The sequence below is a fragment of the Musa acuminata genome, chromosome BXJ1-6 (genome assembly GCF_036884655.1).
Source record: "Musa acuminata AAA Group cultivar baxijiao chromosome BXJ1-6, Cavendish_Baxijiao_AAA, whole genome shotgun sequence".
Classification (NCBI taxonomy): Eukaryota; Viridiplantae; Streptophyta; class Magnoliopsida; order Zingiberales; family Musaceae; genus Musa; species Musa acuminata.
Genome location: NC_088332.1, coordinates 4794410 through 4820336, shown reverse-complemented (window position 1 = coordinate 4820336; position 25927 = coordinate 4794410). Strand labels below are relative to the sequence as shown.

The 25927-nt window shown below is 37.7% G+C and overlaps 2 protein-coding genes and 1 non-coding gene across 11 annotated transcripts in view; 1 reads left to right on the top strand and 2 right to left on the bottom strand.

Moving 5' to 3' along the window:
* The window catches only part of LOC135675760 (diacylglycerol kinase 7-like), a 28808-nt gene extending 16057 nt beyond the window's left edge, over positions 1-12751 (top strand). The window contains exons 10-12 of one of the 2 annotated variants that reach the window (XM_065186247.1): positions 7336-7423; positions 11472-11588; positions 12374-12751. In XM_065186247.1, coding sequence (XP_065042319.1) covers positions 7336-7423; positions 11472-11588; positions 12374-12532 — 364 coding nt within the window. In that variant the 3' untranslated portion in view covers positions 12533-12751. The remainder of the gene's footprint in view (positions 1-7335; positions 7424-11471; positions 11589-12373) is intronic. The other variant, XM_065186248.1, reaches the window with a different exon arrangement.
* Positions 12752-12984: 233 nt separating this feature from the next.
* On the bottom strand, positions 12985-23954 carry LOC135675759 (uncharacterized). Of its 8 annotated transcripts, none has more exons than XR_010513991.1 (12): positions 23601-23954; positions 20966-23415; positions 20771-20881; positions 20578-20682; positions 20341-20493; positions 18072-18235; positions 17814-17961; positions 17313-17435; positions 17141-17228; positions 13617-13806; positions 13410-13514; positions 12985-13328 (listed from the first exon to the last, which is right to left on the bottom strand). XR_010513991.1 is itself a non-coding variant. In XM_065186246.1 (11 exons), the coding sequence occupies exons 2-10, from the start codon at positions 23321-23323 to the stop codon at positions 13640-13642; spliced, it is 3417 nt and encodes a 1138-aa protein (XP_065042318.1). In that variant the 5' UTR covers positions 23324-23415; positions 23601-23954; the 3' UTR covers positions 12985-13514; positions 13617-13639. The 8 variants fall into 8 exon arrangements, 4 of the variants coding, with proteins under 4 accessions (XP_065042318.1, XP_065042316.1, XP_065042314.1 ...); XR_010513990.1 differs by having other exon boundaries at positions 12985-13316; XR_010513989.1 differs by having other exon boundaries at positions 13622-13806; positions 23601-23953.
* A 1437-nt stretch (positions 23955-25391) lies between these two features.
* Positions 25392-25464, bottom strand: TRNAR-UCU (transfer RNA arginine (anticodon UCU)). Its single transcript has one exon. It is a non-coding gene; the product is annotated as a tRNA-Arg (tRNA).
* Positions 25465-25927: the final 463 nt, after the last annotated feature.

The following is a 25927-nucleotide window of genomic DNA, read 5'->3' as shown; positions in this document are numbered from 1 at the left end:
ATTGGCAGTAATATAAAATTAGATTATGCTCCTGCATCATTCTCCTCGGCTTGAGAAAAATTCGACTTAGAATCCATAGTCAGCTCCTTCTAAAGTGCCTCATCAATCTTCTTGAGTTCTTGAGCTGAAATCCATGCATCTTCAGAACTGATTTTCCATTGAAATATACTAGGTACTGAGCATAAGAGCCATGCCTTGTTGTAATACTTCAAACATCCAATACATCAAGGGCTTCTCTTGTAGAGCTCATAGACTTGGTGGCAAGTTCACTCGGTTCTATGATAAAATTGTCCTCATTCCCATAGAATGGACTCAAGTTACATTAAAAATTGGACTGATTACCAACCTATTCGGTAGCTCCAAGCAGTAAGTATTTGGCCTGAGTTTTTTTGAAACTCGACATGGTCCAAACTTCCTTTTCTTAAGTTTACTATGTCCCAAAAGGAAGTCTTTCTTCTTGAAGATAAACCATGACAATATCACCTTCTTAAAATTCTTTATGCTTTCTATGCACATCTGCCTTGGACTTGTAGAGTTGGGAAGTTTGCCTCAATTGTTCACGAACTTGATCATGAATGATCTTAATGTGGGCAGCAAACTCTTTTGCATCCATGCTAACATGTGACTGATTTGTAAATAAGACTTTAAGTCTAGAACTTGATTGAGGTTTCTGCCATAAACCACTTCAAATGGAGCTTTCTTTGTTGATCTGTTAAAAGAGCCTTTTGTAGGCAAATTCAGCTTAAGAAAGAATGAACTCCCATCTTTTAGGATTGTCACCAACCAAGCTTCCCAACAAATTCCCAAGAGAGTGATTCACCACTTCGGTTTGGCCATTTGTTTATGGATGGTAGGTACTAGAAAACTGCAGTTTAGTACCCAAAAGTTTTCATAGCATCTTTTGAAAGTGACTCACAAATCGCACAACACGATCCGAAGTGATGGACCTTGGAACTCCATGCAAACGAATCACTTTTTTGAAGAATAAATTGGCCACATGTGAGGCATCAGGAGAATTTCTGCAAGGTAGGAAGTGACCCATCTTTGAGAATCTATCAACAACCACCAAGATGCAATCATACCCATGCTGTGTTTTAGGCAAACCAAGAACAAAATCCATTGAAACATCTTCCCAGGGAGCATTAGGAATAGGAAGGGGCTGGTATAAACTAGTATTTTGCACTCTTTTGGCCCTTTGACAAATATAACATCTTTGCACAAAGTGAACCATCCTGTTTCATCCTAGGCTAAAGTACCTTTCTTTAACAATCACTTTTGTTTTGTCTCGCCCAAAATGTCCTCCAAGCTTACCATCATGCAGTTCTTTCATGACAAATACTCGTAAAGAGCCTCCTGGTAAGCAGAGCTGACTTCCTTTTAAAAGATAGCTATTCATGAGTATGTAGTTACTATTTTTTTCCTCATCCAACTCTTGTAAGACTTTAGAGAAGAAAGGGTCAGCTGTATAATTTTCTGGTATAAGATCAAATCCGACAATCTCATAAGAAAGAGTGATCAACAAACTGTACTTCCTGCACAGGGCATCGACTAACTTGTTAGATGAACCAGCCTTATGATTCAGAACAAAGCTGAATTTTTCCAAGTAAGCAACCAATCCTGCATCCTGAGTATTAAGCTTCTTTTGTGCCATGAGGAACCTTAAAGCTTGATGGTCTGAATAAAGAACAAACTCTACTCCAATAAGACAACCTTCCCAATGCCGCAAGACTTGAATTTCCGCATACAACTCTTTGTCATATGTTGAATATTTCAACTTGGCATCATTTAGTTTCTCTCTGAAATAAACAATTGCTCTCTCTTGCAGTAGGATAGCCCTTATTCCAACGCTAGAAGCATCACACTCCACTTGAAAAGTCTTAGAGAAGTTGGGCAATGCTAATACTAGTGCTTCTACAAGCCTTTTCTTCAACAATTTGAAACTTTCTTCAGCTTTGTTGATCCATATAAACTTTTTTGTTCTTCAAGACATTCACCATGAGAACGACAATGGTGCTGAAATTTTTTGGTGTAGGCCAATCAAGAATAGCCTTCACCTTTTCCTCATCTATTTGTAAGCCACATGACCACATAGCTTGAAAATACAACTTTATCAGTCATGAAACATTATTTTTGAGACTGATGCACAACTGGTTTTCATGGAGCATCTTGAACATATTTCTTAAGTCCTCTAGATGATGTACGTACTGCCTGTACCGGGCGGTACACATCGAAATTAAAAACCTTGCTATCAATGCACATCCTCCATCCATCCTTTTTAGGTATTAAAAGAGCAGGCATAATATAAGGACTAAGTGATTCTTTAAACAGTTTTTTAGATAGTAAACTCTCTACTTGTCTTTGTAATTCCACATGTTCTTCTAGTGATATACGATAATAAGGAAGGTTAGGAAATGTAGCACCTGAAATGAAATCAATCTGATGTTGGATATCACGAAGAGGGGGTAAACCAGTTGGAAGGTCATTAATAGCCAACCCTTCTAGCTAGGCCAACATACTTTTCACTTCTTTTATAATCTCCTTGGCTCCCTCTTGGTCATCTCCCTTAGCCACGAATGCATAAGCAACATTCCCTTCCATGTAGGATTGCCTACCGTCTTTGTAAGTTATCAAACCAATTGAATTTTTATACTGTACAGTGGTAGGAGCTCCCCTTAATGGCTGCAAAAATTATCACATCCCGAAATTTTTTTTTTAATATCTTTCCATATATTTAGGCCAAGTAGATAAACATCACTTTATTCATCATTTATAAACCTTTATTACAATTCATTTATTGATCAAATCACAAATATAAAAGTAAACATAGTGATGTTAACTTCAAGAATCATCCTAGCGGCTCTACGTAGCGGTAGAGGAAGGTCCGCTCTCCATTGGAACCCGATTTAGTGCTAGAGGGAGGTTGCTCTGAAAATAAAAAACAAAAAAAATTCAGCAACGCTGAGTAGGAACCCCAAAAGTCAACTCAAAATGAATACATGATCAAAATTCAATCATCCCATTGGCGTATATCAAATACCCGAAGGAGCACTCCCCCAACAACGGATGGAGAGGTTGTATCCTACGGGATGAGTTTGTGTTCTCCCAACAGCGGATGGAGGCAAACTCATATCGCACTCCCAACAGCGGATGGAGTGGTATCCCTCACCCGCCAAAGTGAGGACACGTTCCTCCCAACAGTGGATAGAGGAACCGTCCAGTCGCCACGTCTGACGGCCCGTTAATCCCCGAAGGGAATCAAACTACCTGCTCTCGGTAGGGAAATAACATCATCTCACACTGGTCATGTCCATATCGGGATGAAATAACACATTTAAAATATCTTTTTCAAATATCATCAATATCAAATAATACAAATTAGCCTTCAATTGACTTGAACCCTAGTTCAATCAATCCAATTGAACTCAATTTACTATAACCTAACTGAACCGATCTTTTATCCTCATTTAACTGGTCTGAAATCACCCTAGACTAGTATAATTTGGACTAGATTATGTTTAATTTCGGTTAAACTGACTTTAATAAGTCAATCAATTCGGAATCACCCTAAATCGATCTAGACTAATCAAGCCTAGTTTAGTTCAATCAATATTTGAGCTCAAATCCAATAGCAATATTGGGTTAGATTGGGCCAGTCCATCTACTGGTCATGTGCATTATACATGACTAGGCATGCATTATACAAGGCTGGCCCGGCCTTGGCCCATGGACTGGTCATGTGTATCACATGTGACCGCCCATGATGGTTGAGCTGGGTTAGCCTACGGGCCAAGGCCTGATCCGTGGGTTGGGCCTAGCCTACGGGCTGGGCCTGGCCAGTGGGCTGTGGCCTGACTTATGGGTTGGGCCTGACCTGTGAGCAATTTCAATTAAATTTATATCTAATTTCATACCACAACACATATTTACTAACAATTATATAAACAAAAGCATAATAACACATTAAAAGATAAATTGAGAGATAAGCTTTAATATAAGAAAATAACCTTCTAAATTCAAATAGAAATCATACTTTCTAACACATGTATAATTTCAACATATTCTAGTCAAATAAATTTTGAATCATTCAGAATAGCATATTTTAAATTTCAGATAAAAGAATATCAAAATTTTAGATAACATGTTTTAATCTAACAGAAATTCTAATCCAGATAAGATTAAAGATAAATTATAATATCAAGAAATATCATATATTTAATACATAAAATATTTAAATTTTTAATATGTTTAACTCTAAAAATAAAAACCTTAAACATGGGTCAAAGAACATTATAAAAACTTCAATTGATAGACTTTAATGCAATAATAAAAATTTTGACATTTAAAGAATTAATAAATATTTTTTAAACTATAAAACTTTTAATATTTAAAGAATTAAAATAAAAAATAAAACTTTTATTTTCAAGAAAGGTAGGGAAACCTACCTCTCGTCAGCAGGGTATAACTCCTTGTTTTTCCTGCTACTAGGCTCGACTAGATGAGGAACGAAGGAGAGAAATCCCTCCCCTTAAATAGGAGGAAGTGAGCCTCCATTAAAAGAAATTTATTTTAATTTTCGTATTTATTTAATATAAATTATTTTTATTTAATATACTAACAAATATGATATCACCCTATTTGGAATGATTAATAGTTATTTCCTAATTCGTATTAACAAACAAGGAAATAGATTAAGATTTCCTTAAATTACAATGGCATGTAAGGAAAAAATTAATTCCTAACTTAAATATTTGATGTGATTACAAAAATAACTTCACTCCATCTCTGATTAGAGAATAAGTGTTCTTTCTCCTATTATAGTGTGCATTTTGATCAAATTGGCATGGCTTACCAAGAAGTAAATGACATACGTCCATAAGTACATCAAAATAAAGTACATCAAAATAAATTTCATCTTTGTACCTCCCAATAGAGAATTTGATCTTGCACCTTTGAGACATCGAGATCTCTCCACCCTTCTTGAACATGAAACCTTATATGGCTTTGAATGATGTATGGATGCAAGCTTTAGTTTGTCCACCATAAGCTTTGAAACCGTATTCTCTACACTACCTGAATCAATCATTAGAAGATATTTCTTTCCATATGACAAGCATATGTCCTGAAAATATTATTTCTAAGCCCTTGATCATCTTCTTGGACAATCATGATACATTGAATAACAAGATTTTCACCCTCAAAACCTGGCTCACAGCTTTTTTCTTCAATGATATCTTCATATTCCTCGTCATAGTTGGGCTCATTATCCTCTTCATTAGGCTCCTCTTCCACAATAACTTTAGTTTTCTTTCTAGGACACTCATAAGAATGTTGGCCAGCTTCACCACATCTGAAAACTTAGTACTTGAAGAAGAATCGCCCTTTTGCTAATTTTTATTTCCTCCCCCAACATGTGGGTTTGGATGTTCAGATGTTGTACCCTTCTTCCCTTAAAAGATCATTTTCTCCTTTGTAGTTCTAGAGTTTTCGACCTTTTTGCATAGACCCCATTTACTTTTCTCTTTAACCTTAAGTTTCATTTGATAAGACTCCTCAAGAGAGCAAATGGAGTGCATCAAAAGTTCACCATGCAAGTTGAATTTCAGCCTACTTTTGTTTCTAGCCACAAGTTTATCATCATTTTCATTCAAGCTAATTTGGCTCATTAGCATTAGCTTACAGAATTGCTCAATATAATCAAATACAGATTGATTATTCTTCTGGTGTAATTGGTGGAATTGTCAATAAAGAGTTTGAGGATAATCCAAAGGGAGAAATTTCTCATATAATTTTAGTTTCATTTTAGCCCATATGTTAACCCGTAGAACACTTATTTGCTCATGTCTTTGTTGATATTAATGCCATGAAATCAGAGCATATCCTTTTAGTTTTGTTGCCACAAACTGCACCTTTTGAACCTCATTAAGATTTTTCCATTCAAAGAGTACTTCCAAAGAGGCAATCCAATCATAATATTCCTTGGGATTAAATGACCCTGCAAATTCCACTACATTAACTTGAATATTTCTATTTGTTCCTTCAAGAGCTCTCATCAATTGATTCATGGCCCAATTATTAAGAGCCGTAATATGAAGAATCAGTTGCATCATTACCATGCTCACTTTTTGCACCTATATCATTACCATGCTCAAGTCTACAAGAAGCCTAAGCAGAGGCCAGAGAAGAAGACTGTATCTTTAAGCTTGAGTTTGTTGAAATTTAGCAGCAACAAAATTTCATCACAACGGGTTCAAGTGCACCTTGCATTGATGGTGCAATTGCTGAATGCATTGCATGTGCAAGTGAGGGAGCAATCAAATATAACACCAAAAGAGCCGAAGGCACATGCAACCAGCTGATGTTCACAGGCGTCAGATTTAGTGAGAATGCGACTCACGCATTGGTGAACATAGCAGCCACATGACTTCATAGCAGACCTAGAGGCAAAGTGACTCGGGTTTAAGCTGGAAAGAGTCTGAGCCATACGAAGGCATCCAATTTGCAAACATAGCCTATTTACGATTGGTGAAGTGAGTTGGCATCCAAATTACAAATCGGAATAGGAGCACCAACTTCTTAGCGCTTCCCTTGATGCTTTCCAAGGAGCACCAATTTCTACGGGGAGCGAAAATACTGTCCATGTCATTTGTAAATTCTCTCTTTTTGACAGGTGGTGATTTGCCATGGATGTTGGCATTGCCCTTGATGACTTTCCAAGGAGCACCACTTTTTAGGAGCGAAAGCACTATCCATGTCATTTCTAAATTCTCTCTTTTTGACGGGCAGTGATTTTCCATGCATGTTGGTTTTAAGAAGTTTTAAACAGCCATCATCAGTAGTGGCATCATCAACTTTGGTGTTGGATTTAAAATTTTAAGCAGCCATCGAATATGCAATTTAGTCGACTAAGTCCACTATTGATCATTTCTAACCATGTTTACGGAATTTAGTCTATCTATGTGGTATTAGGTACTTGCACATCAATACAATTGGCTTTATAGCAGCCTTCCATAATAACGATCTTGGGATTTGCCTCATGAATTGTCACCTTCATATCAACTAGAATTTCCAGTTAGTCTAAAATCTTCCAATACCTGATTAAGCAGATTAATTTTTGAAATTCTTGAGTGCAACATTTCATTATCCATAATTTGAAAATCTTGGGAATGGTTTAAAGACCCACAGTTTTTCTGTCTGATTTACCCTATATTTTATAGTCAGAAATAAGTTGAACATAAAAGAATAATCTGATAGAATGTTGTATATCTCTTGTCTAACATAACTTACTTTTTATTCTTCTTTGCAAGAATAATTCCATAATGTGTTCTTTGGATGCAGTGTTAGGGCCATTGTTCTTCTGAATCTTGACAATTATGCAGGAGGAGGACATCCATGGGGATACCCTACACCTGAGTACCTTGAGAAGGTTTGCACTACTTTTATTAATGAGATTTTTCTAATTGCTGGATTGGTTTCTTAGATTATTTAATTATTTCAAAATCCCAAAAGATCAAGCTAGCTTTACCTTTAACTCTATCTGATGTTCTCTTTTTTATTTTAATTAATAATGTGGGCTTGAGTGTGGTCCCAAGTTTCCAATATGGCATTGCAATAGATATGTGAATTACAGTGGCAAATGCAAGGTGCAACGTAATAAGAATAGATGAAAGATGTATTGAACCTAGCAATGTTTCATTGCTTAAATATGATGAAGTTGCTCCACGAGGTTTTAAACATGCTTTAAGACTAAAATGGATTGATGATTTTGGTAAGGACGGCTCCAAAAAAAATTTAGACGTTGAGTATATTGCTTTCCGTGCATGTAGAAATTAAGCTATTCCGGGAAGAACAATTGGAATTTGTTTTATAAATATATCGGTAATTGTAATTCATGCTTGAATTACTCCAATTCTTTCCTTGTAATATCTTAAAATGAAAAGGTGTTCGAAATAATGTTTTAGAATATCCTGTCAAGAATTTCTCTCCTTTTTATTTATAGATCTTCAAGCCAATAATTAAGATATTGGACCTTGTCAGGTATTAGTTGGAGCAGCGATTTAAAAAGGCGCTCGGGCGCTCGCCTAGGCGCTCAGGCGAGGCGAGGCGAGGCCCGAGCGCCTCACTAATCTCCCAAGCGACGCACTTCAGGCGCTGGGCGCTTCGGGCAAGCGCCTGAAACTAAGGCGACCGAACCAAGATTTTAGGTTTGGCTCGGTCCTGGTTCGATCTATGATGGTTAGTTGGTTCAATCGAACCAACTAAAACTGATATAAGTGACAAACGAACCCTAACCTTAACCCTCGCCGCTACCGATCCCGCTGCTCGCCACTGTCGCCGCTCGCCACTGTCGTCGCTCGCAAACGCTGCCGCTCGCACCTCTCGCTGCTCGCCGCTGTCGCCGCTCGCGCCTCCCGCTGCTCGCCGCTCCCGCCTCCCGCTGCTCGCCGCTCCCGCTCCCACTCCCGCTGTCGCCGCTCGCCGCTACCGCTTCCTCTTTTCTCAATCAGCAGGCTCAGCACCCCTTTACACTTCCTTTTAACAGTATACGTATATTGTATACTGTTAAATGTTAATATTATTAAGTTTATTTAAAATGATTAATTTTTAATATTATTAATAGATTAATAATATATTATTTTAATTTTAATATTATTAATTTTTATTAATTATATTATATATTTTTATATTTTTATATTATTTTATTAATTATATTATATATTTTTATATTTTAGCGCCTCGCTTCGCTCGGGCGAGCGCCTAGCGCCTCGGGCGTTTTTGGACCTTGGCGCCTTTTGGCGCTTAGCGCTTTTTAAATCACTGAGTTGGAGTAATTTGGTGCACTGGTAGATATCACAGGTGGCTGTTGGGGGAAATAAAATAAAAATAAGAAAAGTAGTGGTAAAGAAAAATATTTATAGCAAGAACTTCAGTCATTTTAATTCATAGATCTTCAAGCCAGTGATTATAATATTGGACTATCCCAGTATCAGTTGGAGTAATTTGGTGCACTGGAACAGATCACAGATGGCTGTTGGTGGAATAAAAAAAAAGTAAGAAAACTAGTGGGAAGTCTTATACTAGATAATTGGACCAGAAAAACAAGCACATGTGCGATGGCTGAAATTATTTTTCTTGAGCTGTGTGCTGTAAAATTGGCTGAAATGCTGGAGATTTAGCCTGGGAATTGTGGTATGCATACCAAGATGTTATTCATAATTTCACACCAATACATACTGATGGGTTTATGGTCCATAGCAGTTTAGGCATAAGTCATGAAGGATGATTAGGGGGGAAACAAAGAACAAACTTCCCAGGACTATCAGAGATGAGAAAAGAGGTGAGACCAGGTAGGATGAGTGAAAAGGAGAGGAAGATAAAATATTTTACTCGATGAAGGGTTTAGGAATTTTGGTCAATCTAGGCTGTTCAAAGATTTAATTCAGTTAAGATAAAGATTAGTTGGGAAATTTGTGAATGGGGTCATGCTAATTAGATTGTTAGATCATTCCTGCAGTAGTGGCTTTTGGCATTTATTCCAAATTGTATGGGTTACTATACGATTTTCATTTGTGGTAGTGTTTACCATAACATTGTAAGCCAAAAGAAAATTTGGATCTGTTAAAAATGCAGAAACATTTTGTGTGTGGGTGGGTGCCGGTGATGTTGCTTACATCTGAATATCTGATTCCCTTGAAATATGTAACTTTTAGGAGGGTTGTGTTGAACTAAATACAGTTTTAGGTACTGGTCTTTGGTCAAGTCTACTGAACATTGGATGAGACTAGCATTTATGTTTTTGGTAGTAAAAGATGAACATGCACTTGAGGGATCCCCAAGATGGCTATGCCAACACAATATGTTATTTTTCTTCATAGAGTCAAATAAATCTAATGTTAATAATGCCTTGTATTGATATTATACATTGGACCATAAGTTCTATGCTGATTCATCAATGGAAATAGCCCATTTGGAAGCTCTAAGTTTCTTTGCATTAGTCCTCCTTTTGGATACAAAATGATGTTTTTGGATATGAATATTTAATAATTGTTGGAAAAATTTAACCCTTCAAACTGAAAATGAGCTTGACTAACTAGTGGCTAGGGCCTTAGAGAGCAACTATCTGGCCTCCAAATCTGTGCCAATAACTATTTTCTTTTTATTTTTTTTAGTATGCTTTGAGGACCGGCCTTCGAACTGCAAATGAGCTTGATTAACTAATGACTAGGGCCATAGAGAGCAATTGGCTGGCCTCTAAGTCTGTGCCATCTTCTTGTTAATTTTCTTTAGTAGCCTTTGACTGCCTTATCTGATTCTGACTTGCCTCACATGGGACAAGAATACTGAGCCTGTTGCCATATTTGTATTGGATATTTGCTGGTTATGATATATGCATGATGCGTAGAGTACTTCCGTTTAAGTATTTGAAGTATTATACACTAAAAATAACATATTCTTTTAGGATACACTGTTTTCTGTTGTTTGTAATTAGTATCAAATTGTGATAGGTACTGGGCCTGTACTTCTTTAGTGTTTCTAATTAGTTTTTACCGCTCCGGCAGGAACTGGTACACAGAGCACGATATACCAGCTGGGTTGATATACATGGTACAAACTGGTACCAGGCTGGTTCCCGCCCAGCGTAGGCCCTGTACCAAGCTTACCGATGGTACAGGCAAACTTACCTGGAGATGAGGCTACCCAACTAGCCACTAGGGGGGCCTCTGAGAGCCTGTAATAAGGGTCCCAAAACCCCTCAAATCTGCCCTCACTCTCATTCTCTCAACCCCTCTCTTTTTCCCTCTCATTTTGTTCACTCTCATTCTATCAAATCAATGCTTCATAGGCTGCTTTGGTAGACTTGAATACCCCCTTTGTACTGGCTGTAAATTGATCAATTATTCTGTTCCAACTCCCATTAGAGCTTGCCAATTCCTTTCAAGTTTAATCATCCATGCCTCCAATGTATTTTGATGCTGGGAAGTTGGATAGGTTGGCCCCTGTGTAGGGACTATATTACCCCCAAGTTTTAGCACTACCTGTCTATTGTCAGTCATTTCTGACCTCACCACTGTGGAGATAACAAGAATTGTTTGAGCCTTGAGACCATGATTTTGGACTTTAAAACTAATGCATGAGCATGAAAGACATCATTTTACTTGTCTACGCTTGATAACGGTATAGGAAGTATTCTTTATAAAAAAGTATTCCATATGTCAGTAAAGAAATTTGTGCTGCTTCAATCATTGACTGCAAATATTCATATTTTAGATTTATTTTTAAACTGGCATAAATATATTAATAAAAAATTGAATGAAAGAGGGGAGAGCGGAGGGGAAAGGGAGTCTTATCTGAACCTTTGACCAACATGTTCTAAAAATTTACAGAAGCCTTGTACTTGTTGTATCTGAATATTTGCACTGATGTATATTTCTTATGGGAATTCTTACTAATATTTTTATGGTCTACTTTCTCAGAAAAGTTTTTATGAAGCTCATCCGGATGATGGGTTGCTTGAGATATTTGGGTTAAAGCACGCATGGCATGCTTGCTGTGTCATGGCTGAACTTAGTCCTGCCATGCATATTGCTCAGGTACCATTGTTATATTTGAACTTAACCTCATTGATAAGTTCTATTTGAACCCAAATCTGTTGGTATGGAATATTTTCTTTTCCGAGTGAAATCCCCTAGTATACATATGAAAGGATGAAACTCATGATGCACACGTTGCCACTTGCTAGTCCATCATCTAATTCGATAGGGAGCTTCTCTTCGAAGAAATTAACATGGAAAATTTTGATCTCAGAAAACAGCATGATCCAGATGACACAAGTCATTAGTATATAAAACAAGATAGTGAAACCTCTTAGCTATAACAGGTGCATAAAATATTTTTGTATTTAGTTATCTATCCTTTAACCAATGTGCTAAAAATATATGATGTGATGAAAGCAAATTGCTATCTTGTTTAGTTTAGTCGCACCATGTAGCTTAGAGGGCACAGAGATGAGAATGTTAAAGGAAACACATGGCAAACTGGAGTAGCCTATCAGTTTCCTCCCAGGTCAATTTCTTTTTTTGGGCCTATCAAACTTTCTTGGGATCGAGGTGCAGATTATGTTCTTGTACTTCCAGTCTCTTCCTTGAACAGCTGGGTTCATACAGACTCTTCCATACTCTTGGACTTATATTGACGTGACAATGAAGCAGAGAATTTTGTCAGCTGGCTTATTTCAACAACATCATGTGCTGCTTTCTCTCTCTCTCTCTCTCTCTCTCTCTTCTCTTTTAATTAGACAATGAAGATGAACTTGTATTGTTAGGATTCTAGCCATCAAATTAGCGAAAATTAAACTCAAGTCAATTGCTGCTTGCAGGCTGCTGCAGTAAAGTTGAGACTCAAAGGTGGTGACTCGAAGGAAGCTTATATGCAAATGGATGGAGAGCCATGGAAACAACCAATAAGTAAAGAGTACCCAACCTTTGTGATAATAGAGAGCACTCCTTTTCAGTCACGCATAATAAGTGGAAAATGATGCCGATGAGCATATCCTGTGAAGCCCATAAGTTCCAATGGCGTGCCTTCCATAATTTTCTTTCCAATGCTCGTTATCAATATTTTCTCAAAAAAAAAAAAAGTATCTGATTGCTTAAATTAATTCATGTTAGTAATGCAAATGATGATGTGTACGAACTCTCGATTTCAGCCTTCAAATGATTTCTTTTCACTTCAAGCAAACACAAACAATGGCTTCAATATGTCCATATCTCCCCATTATTTATTTATGTTAACTGCCAAAAACCAACCATTTTCATTTCATGCACCCTTCTTGTTCGTTACCAGAGGGTGGAATGAGCACACTTAAAATTAGTGTACTGCTTATTCTTCTACTTGTGGCTCGTAGAATGAGGGAGGAATACAAGACAAAGAAACCAAAGATCACCCTATGAGATCAATCTCATTTAGTGTTTTTATGCATCACATAGATTGACAAAAAATCAATTTAGAAAGCAAAGCAAGAACAAGATTGTGGTTTCTTCATCGGCATGTTAAGCATTGGCCGATATACACGAATGACATTCCTTATGTTAAGCATCGACTGATACACAGAATGACATTCCTTATTCATCGACATCCTGTCAACAAAATTGCTTATCGAGGCTTAAGACATCATCCACGCGTGGATTAAACAGTAGTATGACTACAAAAATTTATTTACATAAATTTCATATCATCTCCACCCCAAAGGGCCACACAAAATGACACACCCTCGACTAGGGAGGTGGTAAAGGTCGTCCGCTGCTCGATACGATGGGAACCTGCAAAGAAAACTATACATCCTAAGAAGCACCCTTTGCAAAAAAGTTGATACATGGTGATAATTATGAGTGTGCAGGCAAAATTTTGCTTACATTTTTGACAAGCTTCATGTCCTTGGTTTGAGAGAGATCGCTGTACACTATGATATGAAGGTATAGTTTGAGGGATTATAGCCCGAGGATCCATCCTCCAAGAACCTGTATGTTTCATGGTACAAGCACTTCAGAATGTAGTGCGTATGTTTTCATTTTATTTATCGACAAGAAAGGGATGAAGTTGTAGAGAAAGAAGAATTAAACTTTACTCCAGTTGAAATGTCGCATCATTTCAAATTTATCGCTGCAGCCATTTTTCTCAACTTCTGCGATATCTCAGAGAACGATGGCCTCAATGCCGGATCAGAAGACCAACAACTCTCCATCAAGGACTTCCATTCGGGATCACACCAGGAAGGAATTTTAGGTCGTATGGAGTTGTTCACAATGCCCCCTGGAAAGAACAAAACAATCAAAACATATCTTAGGTGTGACCCTTAGCTCCTAAGTGAATAGAAAATGTCACAAACAGATAAACACAAAAATGAGCAATTTATATGCTGCAACTCATAATATGTGCACCTGAAATTAATCTTCACTCAGAGTTGACCTTTGAAAGCTTCCCAAAATGTTTACATTTGCGTCACTCATGCTCTGGACCCACTTAAAATAATTTCATGCCTTGGATGATTACTTGACACATGAAGTCTCTCTCATTTAGGTCATTTGCCACTTGAACACTTTAATTTTCACTTGTTTTTCTCACATTAAGTCTCTCTCTTTCTTACTCTCTTCCAACTCTTGACTCCTCTCCACCATGTAGTTGTTTCTTCTTCTTGCACCCTGCCACACTGTCCATCAATTCCTCATCCAGGTCATTGCCTCCACCTACCAATATGCCTCATTGCTGCTTCGTCATCTTCCTCCTTTTTTTTGGTCTACCCCTCCCCTCTTATCTTCCTCTTTCTCTCCAGTATGAACACTGTTGACCCTGAGTGTCAATACATTGATCCATATCTGGTTACTGATTGGTTGTGACACGAGATCTTAAATGTTTATCCTAACATTACTTCTCTAATCCTCAGGTAACTCTAGATTGAAGACAGTATTCAGTTCACAACCACATGGGACACTAAACATTACATTAATTGGTTGTGTTTGAAGGATCTTAAGTCAAAACAAGCAACGACAGATATCAAGTTAAATGACAAAGAAATATAACCATAGTCAATTATAGTCATCATCAAGGTTCGCCGTACCGTACCATACCAGCATTTCGACCCGGGCTCGATATGGTACGGTACCAGTATACCGAACAATTTTATATTCTTATACTGTAGCAGTGCTACAGTATAATACTGTAGCACTGTAGCGGTACCGAGCGGTCCACGTACCAGTAACCTGTCGGACCGGTACGGGCGGTATGCTTCAGTAAGACAGACCTTGGTCATCATTGTATAAACAATTAGGACTGAACTTTGTAAACGATATATATAGAAAGAGAATACAAAGATAAGCAAGGAGACACAAAAAGAACACTTTCAAAGAATTATGCATGACAAATCAATTCATCTCTATAAATATTGTAAACTGTAAATTGACAATGAATGTACTTCATGAATTTGCAAACTTACAGGCATACCAGAGAACATGGAAGACAACAAGCGAAAGAATTTTAATATTTCGAATTCAGAGTAAAACTAATCACTTGCTTATGACAAACACCGTAAAATTAGTACAGAAATTTGGTAAGATGTAAAAATGATGTGCTATCATACCCCAAACAAGCAACGCAACATTTAACTTGAACAAGCAACAGAAAAGCTCAAGCTTTAATTTCATCTGTGGGGATCACTAGATGAAATGTTTTCCTACTTTAAGTTTGTTGAGGACAAGGTTTCAGATACTGTTTGGACCAATATGTACCAATCGGCATTTATTGATATAATCAAGGACCATCACCAAACCATATAACTATCTGCCGATGTTCATTTATTACTTTTCTTAGTGATACCAAGCGGTATAGGTTCATCTATCACGTGGTATAACAATACCATACTGGTCCAACAATGTGTTTAAATTGGTACCAGACCGAGGCTTCAAACCTTGGTTAAGGGCCCTATCACTCGTCGACCATCATATATATCTCTAATTATTTAGTAAGATTTTCCCTGTCACTAGATGCACCTATGATCTATGCAGTAATCTCTGATGCTTTCTATACATCCCCCTCGCAATGCAAAGCATGCTAAATATTTAACAAAACCACACGTAATTTCTGCAGTGAACAAAGGTTCTACTTATATAGAGAGAAACAACACCACACCAACTAAAACTCAGACAAATTCAATTTGAACATGTTTTACAACTTCGATTATTTTATCATGGACTTAAAATTTGGCTGCATGACTGGCTGATTTGAATTGGGATTATTCCCACCTGGTCAGAGAAATAATCCCCGTTTCTTGGATAAAATCATAAATTGAGCATAATTAAAATTGATCATTATCGGTCCTAATCCATCGAGATCAGTGAATTACAGGGAAAAAAAAAGATAGTTGATTCCAGTGATGCAAGTTCAAATCTGACAATCTTATCATCCAACATGGTGGGGTGCCAACATTATCAAACGCAGAAATGAGAAATAAAAAAAATTAAGCAAAAGAGAAAAAAAGTAGAAAAGAATAGAAAGTTGATGATCAAATGAGAATGGAAAAATAGAGACCCGGTGGAGAGGAGCAAAGAAGAGATTAGTTAATTTGGTCTTTATATCAATTGATTGATTATCCTATCGTGCCTGTCACATGTGTGCTCACTGAGAACTTGACACTCACTCACTGTCCATTCATCATCTGTTCTCTCCTGTCATTGCCTGTTGCCTCCTGTCTAGCATGACCCTTGGCTCCTGTTCTTAAATGATTCTAATCCAATGGACGGAATCCAATGGATCCCAATTGTATCATCACTGACAATCTCAATCTCAATACCAATCCTGATTCGGCTTCTGGGACCTATGGATTTAATATACTAAATATTAAACATGTTCTCTATAACTTTTAGCACATTTGGTAGCTCACCAAACTTTAGATGCACCAGAGCATCATCCAAGGAGGAATTTTAAATGAGATCATATTTTATCTGCCAACAAAGTTATTAACCATATCTGACACTATAAAAACCAAGTTTCGTGGAGAAGCATAAACATGATTCAGACTCTAAATTCATATATTCAATATAGTCATACAATCTGGGTATGTTGTTCAGTATTATTAATCTCATGAAATGAGTCTTTGGTCATACTCCTTTCTGACGTTGGCCTCCAACTAACATAGCAAGAGATTTATGATGCTCATGTGACTAATAAACAAAACTACCCTTACCAAGGTTTTAAATCTCGATCCAGGACCAGTTTCGGATATCTATTGGACTGGTAAGTACCAGTTCATCAAGCAGTATTCTGACCCTACCTCCAGATATGAACCGAAGAAAATATTAAAAAATTAAATGCCAACCAATACTGGTCCTTCAATGAACCGGTAAATAATAGTCTATATGCACCATACAAGTTGGTATTTGAAACCATGACCCGTCAATCAAATATTTAAACATGTCTCGTAATCTTGTTTACCTAAAATGCAAAAAAATGTAAATAAGAATGACAACCTTACCCAACCAATATGAACTCATTACAATTCTTAATAACCACTATTGTGACCAAATAACAACTATGATAAAAAAAATTATGATGTTGCTGTAAAATATAATAAATTAAATGCTAAAAGTAGTACCTATGATCGAAGCACAACGCATGTCAGCATAAGGCTCTTCCCCGGTAAGCAGCTCCCACATCACAATTCCAAATGAGTAAACGTCAATCTACCACATATGAACCAAAAAAATTTTAGTAACAGGAGGGATGAGAAAACATTTGCTTTACTAGACTTGTATAAGAAATCTTACCTTTTCAGACACCATATTACTTTTTCCACTCAAAAGTTCCGGTGCCATCCATGGTAAAGTTCCCCGAAGACCACCTGACACCAATGTATGCTGCTTTACTTTTGATAAACCAAGATCTCCAATCTGACAGTACAGAAATGATTAGTACTAGTCACATGATTATAAATCAGAACGTGATCTTATTAGAAAAATTGTAGCGACTAGTAATTAAATTAGCTAAAACTCAAGCAGCAACCAATGTGATGGCACCTGTTATATACAAGACCTTACTTGAAGATAACCTAGGTGATCAAGACAGACTAAGGGGTGCATCATACAAACAATTTGCCCCTTTTAATTGAGTTACATCACACATTTATAACTTAGCCTGCCAAAAAGATTCCTTAAGTAGAAGATAGAAGAACCCAGATTCCAAATGAACAAATTTAAACTTGAAAAAAAGGATCTTTCTGATTCTCGCAAAATAAGGGGCAAGGGGACTTATCGAGAAAGGTTTCTTACCTTACAAATAGGACGATGTGGATCTCGCATGTTAACTAATAAATTCTCACACTTGAGATCAAAATGAACTATGTTCTTTCCATGCAAATACTCCATCCCAAATGCAACGTCCATGGCTATTATTAGTCTTTTACGGCGGTCAATGGTTCTGTTCAACAGAAAATGCTTGAGATCAGAAGCTTCTCATGATTTCTGTCTAAAGTTTGCAGTTCACATGACAATTTGGAACTTATTGGAACAATTGATACAAAAATATACCTGTCCTTCTTTTGCAGAAATTGTTTAAGAGATCCATTGACCATAAATTCTGTTACCGTCGCTAAACTGCCACCAGGGCCATCACGAACTACACCATAAAAAGAAACAACGTTGGGATGATGTAAGCAACTCATTATTAGAGCCTCTTTCCAGAAATCTGCTATCTGCAAAAGCAATAATAGGATTCAATCAGATTCACCAACTGCATATACATTTGCAGAAAATTCCATACGAAATTAGGCCTGTAGATTCTTCACCTTCAAAGCAAAAGCAAAAAAGGAGGCTTCTACAGATTTTGGTAAAAGCTTAAAACATTGACTAAAACATGGATAAACATGAATGTCCGAGAGACCGGCACAAAGATTACAGTGAATGCAGCATAGAACACATATCATTCCTTTTCTAAATTGTATACCATAAAAGTATGGCAAAGACAATGTGGAAAGAGATTCATTTCTTATTCAAGTTGCACAGAAAATGGTCAGTCATGGCAAGAATTTAGAGACCAAATGAAAATGAGGTAGTCCTTGTATCAATTGAATGATATAGTCTTAAATAAATTAGTAGAAATGACTTGCAGAAATAAGGCATCAAAATCTCTCTTCATGCTTATGTGGCTTTAGCAAAAACATAATAAGTAAAAAAACATGATGAGACAAATGGGTCCTATCTGAATGAAGACTTCATGATGTCGTCTAGATCTTTTACTACATAGAGTCAATTTTCAAATACGTGCTTACATAGCATAGACTTAACACAAAATGACAGCTTTTATTTGGCAATAGAAATCGGTTCATCTGAGACAAGGGTTAGGAAGATCATCCATCTGGTAGTGGGATTGTGGCAGGACATGACTTGGATAATAAATGCCATGTATATGCACCAATGATCCTGCTTTAATTCACCAGAAATCCAATTATGCTCAGTTTCTGCAATCTCTTCAACAGTAAAACATCCTAGAAGTTGTTCTTGCCATTGTAGGTGTTCCCTCTAGGATTGCATAAAATTTTGTAGCCATGTTGCATGCAGAAATTTTCACCACGGAATTGTGGTATTTAAATCGACTAAAAAGGCGTAGCAAAAGCCCAGCATGGATGATTTGATACCAATTGATGCAGCATGCAATGAATAACTTACCTAATTCACATAAAGAGACATATAGAGCTCTCCAGACTCAAAATGCTACTGACTAAAATCTTTCCTAAACCATGCTATCAAGAATTAAAATACTTAAAACCAATATAATTAAAAATGACTATCAACATTGTCAAAAATGACTGAATGATTACCAGGTATAACAAAAAAAAGGGAAAGAAAAAAAAGAAAACTAAATCAAGACTCTATGAGGGTGACCATTGGTGCCAAGCTAAGCTTACTCCTTTGAACTAGATAACTAAGGTTTGATTCATGAAAATAGCCTATTTGAATGGTAAAATTGTTTACATTGACCCTCCCTAGATTTTAAATTGGATGGAACCTTGTCTGCTTGGATACCTAGATCACGATTCAAAAGAATGAGACTATACACAATTTATTTAAATTCTAGACCCAAACTACAATCTGGTTACCTAACATCTATACAATTGAAATGGTCTAAAAATCAGGCTTGTTATTTAATAATTGTTGTTGTCGATCCTAATGATGCATATCAAGTCAAAACTCAAGCTGTGAGTTCAAGATATTTGATTCAGTTGACAATCTATTTGTTGATTCAAAGGGTCCTTTTTATTGCTAAAATAAAACATTTGTGTAGCATTTGATATGAAACTATGTTTCTACTGGTTTCATGCATTTATCTCTCATCAAAATATATTCACTAAGTCAATATAACCATATACTACTCACTGGAACGAGATCATACCATTCCGGTTTAACTTCTTTAAACAGCAGAGCTATGCCAAGCTTTCATGATACAGTGATTTGTGAGTGATTTACCCATAATTTTTTAATTCACACCTTAGTTAAATCGACAGCAACAATAGGCAAACCCACAAAGTTTCTATCAATAGAACATTTCCAAGAGCAATTAAGCACTGGATCCACCATCAATAGAAGTGGGGTGATATTTGCTAAAAAGGCATAGTTACATTTACAATCAGTTGATTGGATGGAGGGAAAACCTAAAAATACCGTTAAAATACAACATAAAAAGGGATGAAAATCTTTTCTGTAATGGCAGATCTCTTATATTCGGTATGGATATTGCTCACGCAAGACCTATATAACCAACAAATATAATGAAATTTTGATGTAAAAGAGTAGAAACTACCAGGCGTTCTCTCTCGGATGGCCTCCCTGCAAAACAACTAGCTTTTATTCTTTTTATAGCCACATCAGAACCTCTCCATTTGCCATAGTAGACAGAACCAAATGTGCCTGAACCGAGCTCCCTAATTTCTTCCAGATCATCATTTTTTATTGTCTGAAGAAAGATTTTAGGCTCAAGTAAAGATGTGAAGAAATTCGGCAGGATAAGGCAAGAAGAAAATTTCTAACTAAAAGACACCTGCAACCCTTTTGCCAAAGCTTCAGCTTCAGCTGTTGTGGGCTCAATTTTACAAAGTTTATCATGTTCGCTATTTCCTTCCGGGTCAAGTTGAACATCTGAATTCTGCAAATAGAAGAATATATCAATAAGAACAAGATATGAAGAAATTTAACAGATTAAGGCAAAAATAAGCATGTTAACTAAAGGGCACCTGTAACCCTTTAGTTAGAGCTTCTGTTTCATCTGTCCTGGGGTCAGTTTTACAAATTTGTTCATGTTCATCAATTGCTTTGGAGTCAGGTTGAACATCGGCATAGACATTCTGCAAGTACAAGCAAAGAGCAACAAGTCTAACCAACCAACTTTGAGAATGAAGCAGTCACAAAATGTTCAAAACCAAAGTCACCTCATGTTCACATAATGATTCTTTCTCAACGAGAGGAGAATAAATATCTAAACAAGAATTTGATTGGACCTTGGCTACAGCCTCCTCAGCACCTTCTAATACTGCTTTCTTTACAGAAGCAATCAACTCAGGTAAGAAATTCAAGTTCTCCTCAGACATATTGCGATCTCTATGAGAAACATTAATGTCGGCATCAAAAGATTTCCTTGGGTGCCCTTCCACTTCAGAAAGCTGCGGTCCATTTTTAGCAAATTCTAGATTTTGTCTACGTGTAGGAGAAAGGATTCTGTGTTCATCAGGTTTCTTTGAAACCTCATGCCTTATTTTCTGCCCATCAATGGTCAAATTTATCTCTGCTGCAACTTGCAACTGGACACTTCGGTTAGAAGCCATTACAGTGGGATGGTTGATCGCGAAAGCAGAAGAAACAATCAGTTCTTTCTCAACGGGGTATGGAGGTGTGTGCACAAGAGGTACCGCTTCAGTAGGAACTTTACCATTAATTTCACCAGGATAATCATGTGCAATTGAGAACATACCATCCTGACCAGTGACATTAGGATTTTGTATAGGACCATAGCGATTAAGATAATCTGAGGCAGCAGATTCATCGAGGCCAAGCATCCTCTGTGGAATACTATTGTTCTGGCTTGACAGGGCATTTGGAATTTGGTCCTCAACCCGAACATATGGCAACGTTGGACTTCCCTCCTGCATATATCTTATAAAACCTGAATCAGGCGCACCATTTGGCATCATCATGTTGGAGGGTTCATATGATGTTCCAGGACGAGAAGGAGCCTGTCTGTTTCTCCATAAAGATTGAATCGGATGCAAATTGTTTGAGGCTTGGCAAGGACTCTCTACTCCATATGCCAAAGGCTGATTATGATATTGAACTTCAGTGTCTTCAAATCCAGGTGCATTTGTGCCGGTACCACCTCCAACTGTCTGTTGAGAAAGCAATACTTCATTTCCAATATTAGTACCATGTCGAAGATAATCCCCATTGTCATGACCAATGCAATTAGAAGGGAATGAATGGACATCATTAACATTTCCATGAGAAAATGGAACATTCATCATAGTGCCATCAATGATGTAGTGCTCATTCACCCTCCCAGTTCCGCTGTGATGGATCCGCAAATCTTCAAGTCTCTGAGGAAACTGATGGTTGTGTATCGCCCGTCCCTGGTCATACTCATTATAGAAAGGATGGTGAGGCTCATTCTGTTCTTTGACACAGATACCATGGTCTATCTTCATGTCTTGGTTTACCATGCATGGATCCCTGCCACCAAAACACTCAGCTGATGAATTTGGAAATTGCCCCACATATTCATTCATCATGTTTGGTTGCTCCATGTAAGGCTGTCCATGCTTCCAGCGTGTGTCAACGAAACGTGCATCTGATACAGTCGTGTGGCTTCTCTGGAAAGTCATATGGCAATGCTCACAGATCCTATTGCTCTCAATCACATTTTGCGCATGGGCCAAATTAGTTGGAAATCCAGAGTTTTCCTGAATAATGGCCCCTGCAGGAAGCCACATCACATTTTCCATAGTTGGTGGAGACTGATGGTCAAACTGACATAGTTGGTGTCCCCCTGCCTGCCTAAGATACTCATCCGCAATCCTATCACTTAACTCCCCAGCCCCAAGGTGAAATATTGCCGACGACGGTGAAGATGGGAATTCCTGTGGATCATTGACAGCATGCCGTCCTGGGGAGAAAAAAGCAGGGCTATAAGGAGCATCCATTTCACCATACCTTTGCACGTGAGATGGGTGAGGGATTGCAATGTGATGCAAATTAAGTTGACCGTGGAGGATTCCCCCGTCGATGCCTGGATGCCCCAAGTAATGGTCGGAGGTATCAGGGGGAGACGGGGACTTGTTGTCGGAGAGGCTGTTGAGGGCATCGATGTACCTCCGCTCAGTCTCCCGCTCATCATTATCGAAGTGAGTAGTGGCACCAGCCACATCAAGATCCGGATAGTGCGAGAAGAGGAAGATCCTCAGTCGCATGACGCCATCACCCGTGGCGCTGAGCTTGTCATACTCCTCCATCATGTTCATCACGTCATCGTCGTTCACGACCGAAACCAAGGCGTCGAGGTCCTCTTCAGGCTGCTGGTACTTGATGATGGATACCGCATCGAAGAGCTCCCGGATCCGAGCCAAGAGGTCCTCGTACGAGACGTCGCGAGGAACGGTCAAAATTCGGTTCTCTCCGCCGACGTAGCGGAGCCGCCCGTCGAGCGGGCGGGGAAGGATGCTCCCGCCGAAGCTGCATAGTAACTTGACACGAGGGGAAGAATCATCCGCCGCCGCGACGGCGGTAGCGCCGAGTTCCATCTCCGGCGACCACTGAATGCGCCGGATTAAGATTGCGATAATCGTCAGGCGTCTGCCCTAGTGCCCGGTCTTCCGAAATAATGGATTCACACCTATTAATAAACCTTATTTCATCATAATAAGAACTTTTTATTGGAATTTAATAAGAAATCCACTAAAATCTCAGAATTTCACCCCACAAAAGATCGGAAATCGGTATTAAAATTCTCCTCTCAAAAACAGGAAATAAAAATCAAGAAGAGAAGAAGGTAAAACCATCGTGAGATCATATCTTTACCTTTCGGTGAAAATTCCCGATCAAAAATCGAACGCGGTTTCCTCTCTCGATCTATTCTTCCTCCTCGAATCTATTTTCTTTCTTTCAGGCAGAGAGATGAGGTGCGAGAGAAATCGTAGAAATTTTCGAGGAAAAGAAGGGGAGGACGACGAACGGGGGTTACGCGAACGAACCGCGTCGCTCCCGTCTCTGTCGCCTGCGGATGCTGCTGCGGCGGCCACCCTTGATGCCGAGGAACGCCGCGTGGCGCTTTGCGATGAGTCCGACAGGAGGGCGATCTCCCGCTCCTCCGCTCTCGATATCTCCTCTCGCCCCGCCCGAGGACGATCGAGAGGCGCTCGCCTCGCCAATAAATGCCGTCATATGAAGCGGAGGGGGCTCCTCGCAGAGATCACGCGGGGCGGGGCCCGCCCGGTGGGGACGACGTCGCGCGCGACGTGGGCCATATCTATGCGGCGCTCATGCACCGTCCGTACCGACGTCACGTAGAGTCGTCCATCAGGTGCCACGCCATCAACGTAATTAATTATCACTGACGTACAATCGAAGCGTATATGTAGCGTGTACGCTTGCATTTGTCTCTGAGATACAATCGTGTGCATTCCGTTATGTGTAGATCATTCCGTTTGTTTTTTTTGTAGGTTGTTGATCTGATTTTTTTTTATTTTATTTAATTAAAAAAATAATCGTACTATCCTTCTTTAACGTAGAGCGTATAATAATTATATGATATCGTTTGAGCGCATATTTACCTCTCTAAAATTTAATATACTATATAAGGAGTATATACTTTAGTCATTAGTCATCCACCATGTGATATCTGAGATTGATAGAGAATACGAATATCACTGTCCACCCGTACGTTCGCATGGATTAAGATTCAAGATAAATGATTATGTTATTATCGTTGTCGCTTATATGAAAATTATCGAAGAAGGTTATAGGTTGTTTTCTTGTAGAATATTCTATGAAATATTATGTTCATTTACGATGATATAAAAGGTCATCATCAATACGAGAGATCACCTTTTTATACTATTTATGTATACATTAATATACTTTTCAACTTACTAATATAAATATCAAAGAGAGTACTGATGATATTTTGAGAGTTTGACATTTTCATCTTAGAGACAGATCGGATAATCTTTTATGAGTTCAGATCATATTGAATTGATTAGCTCGATATTTTCAAATATCTTTCTTTAAATATTTATATATGATATATACGTACATATAAAACATCACAATATTCCAAGTGAGTTTAAAATATTTTTTATTATGTTCATCGATTATTTTTATATATTTACATTCAGAGGATCTGTCAAACTTTTGACTCTCCATTGACCATTCTGACATGTCAAATACCAGCATTAAAGTTTGATTCATCGACAATTAAGACATTAGAGGACAATACACATTATTGGAGGTCAACGTTGAAGATTGATAATGTGGAGGTCAACCCCAAACATTATACAATGGGGAGGTCCACCACCCATCGTAAACGAAGACCATGACACTTGCATCAAACAATTCAAAGAATGTTTGGTGGTCATCATCATCATCATCAATTATTATTAAACTATTAAATAAACAGTTAAATATGTCTAATTTTAAATGTTTGGTCAATGAGAAGACCTCAAATTTGGACAAAGTTCAAAATTGTTGGAAATTAGTGGTTAAAAGAGAAAGGCTCCAAAATTAAAGATGACTTCCAAACTCCTTTTAAATAATTGAAAAGAAATAAAAAAAGGAATATTATTAAAAGGTGAAACTTAATGAAAATAAATTCACGCCTAGTGGGACTCGAACCCACAATCGTCTGATTAGAAGTCAGACGCCTTATCCATTAGGCCACAGGCGCTGATATGGTTTGTTCTCTTTATATATATATATATACATAATTAAAATAATAAATGTTAGCTACCCACTTAATAAACAAGAAAGATGATATGGTGAAATTAGTACAAACCCACAAAGGTAGGAAGCTAATTGAAATTAGACTTGATATCAAGGAAGGCTTACATCCCAATCAGCATAAGTCCAATATATACCATCTGACTTATTCGTAATGATCAGTCAAATTTTTACTCAATTTTTTTTTACTCTCTTTATTAGTATAATTCATCATCTTCAGCATGTATACCATATTGAAATTTTAGCTATATGTACCAAGTAAATTTGATTTTAATATTATAACAAATAAACCACTAAAAATAGGCTTGATCAAATATCACATATTTTTAGATTTATCCAGATGAGATATAGGAAGTCTCATAGGAGGGTAGTGAGACTTCCACCATTCTTCTCATCTTCTCTGATATATA

Bases quoted from the DNA above. Each gene is read 5' to 3' on its own strand.
- LOC135675759 (XM_065186246.1), bottom strand. From the start codon at position 23,323: ATGGAACTCGGCGCTACCGCCGTCGCGGCGGCGGATGATTCTTCCCCT. The intron at 20,882-20,965 runs GTGACTTTGGTT...TTGTACTTGCAG, and splicing joins AATCATTATGTGAACATGAG to AATGTCTATGCCGATGTTCA. The intron at 17,962-18,071 runs GTATATTTTTGT...TCTGTTGAACAG, and splicing joins TTTCTGCAAAAGAAGGACAG to AACCATTGACCGCCGTAAAA.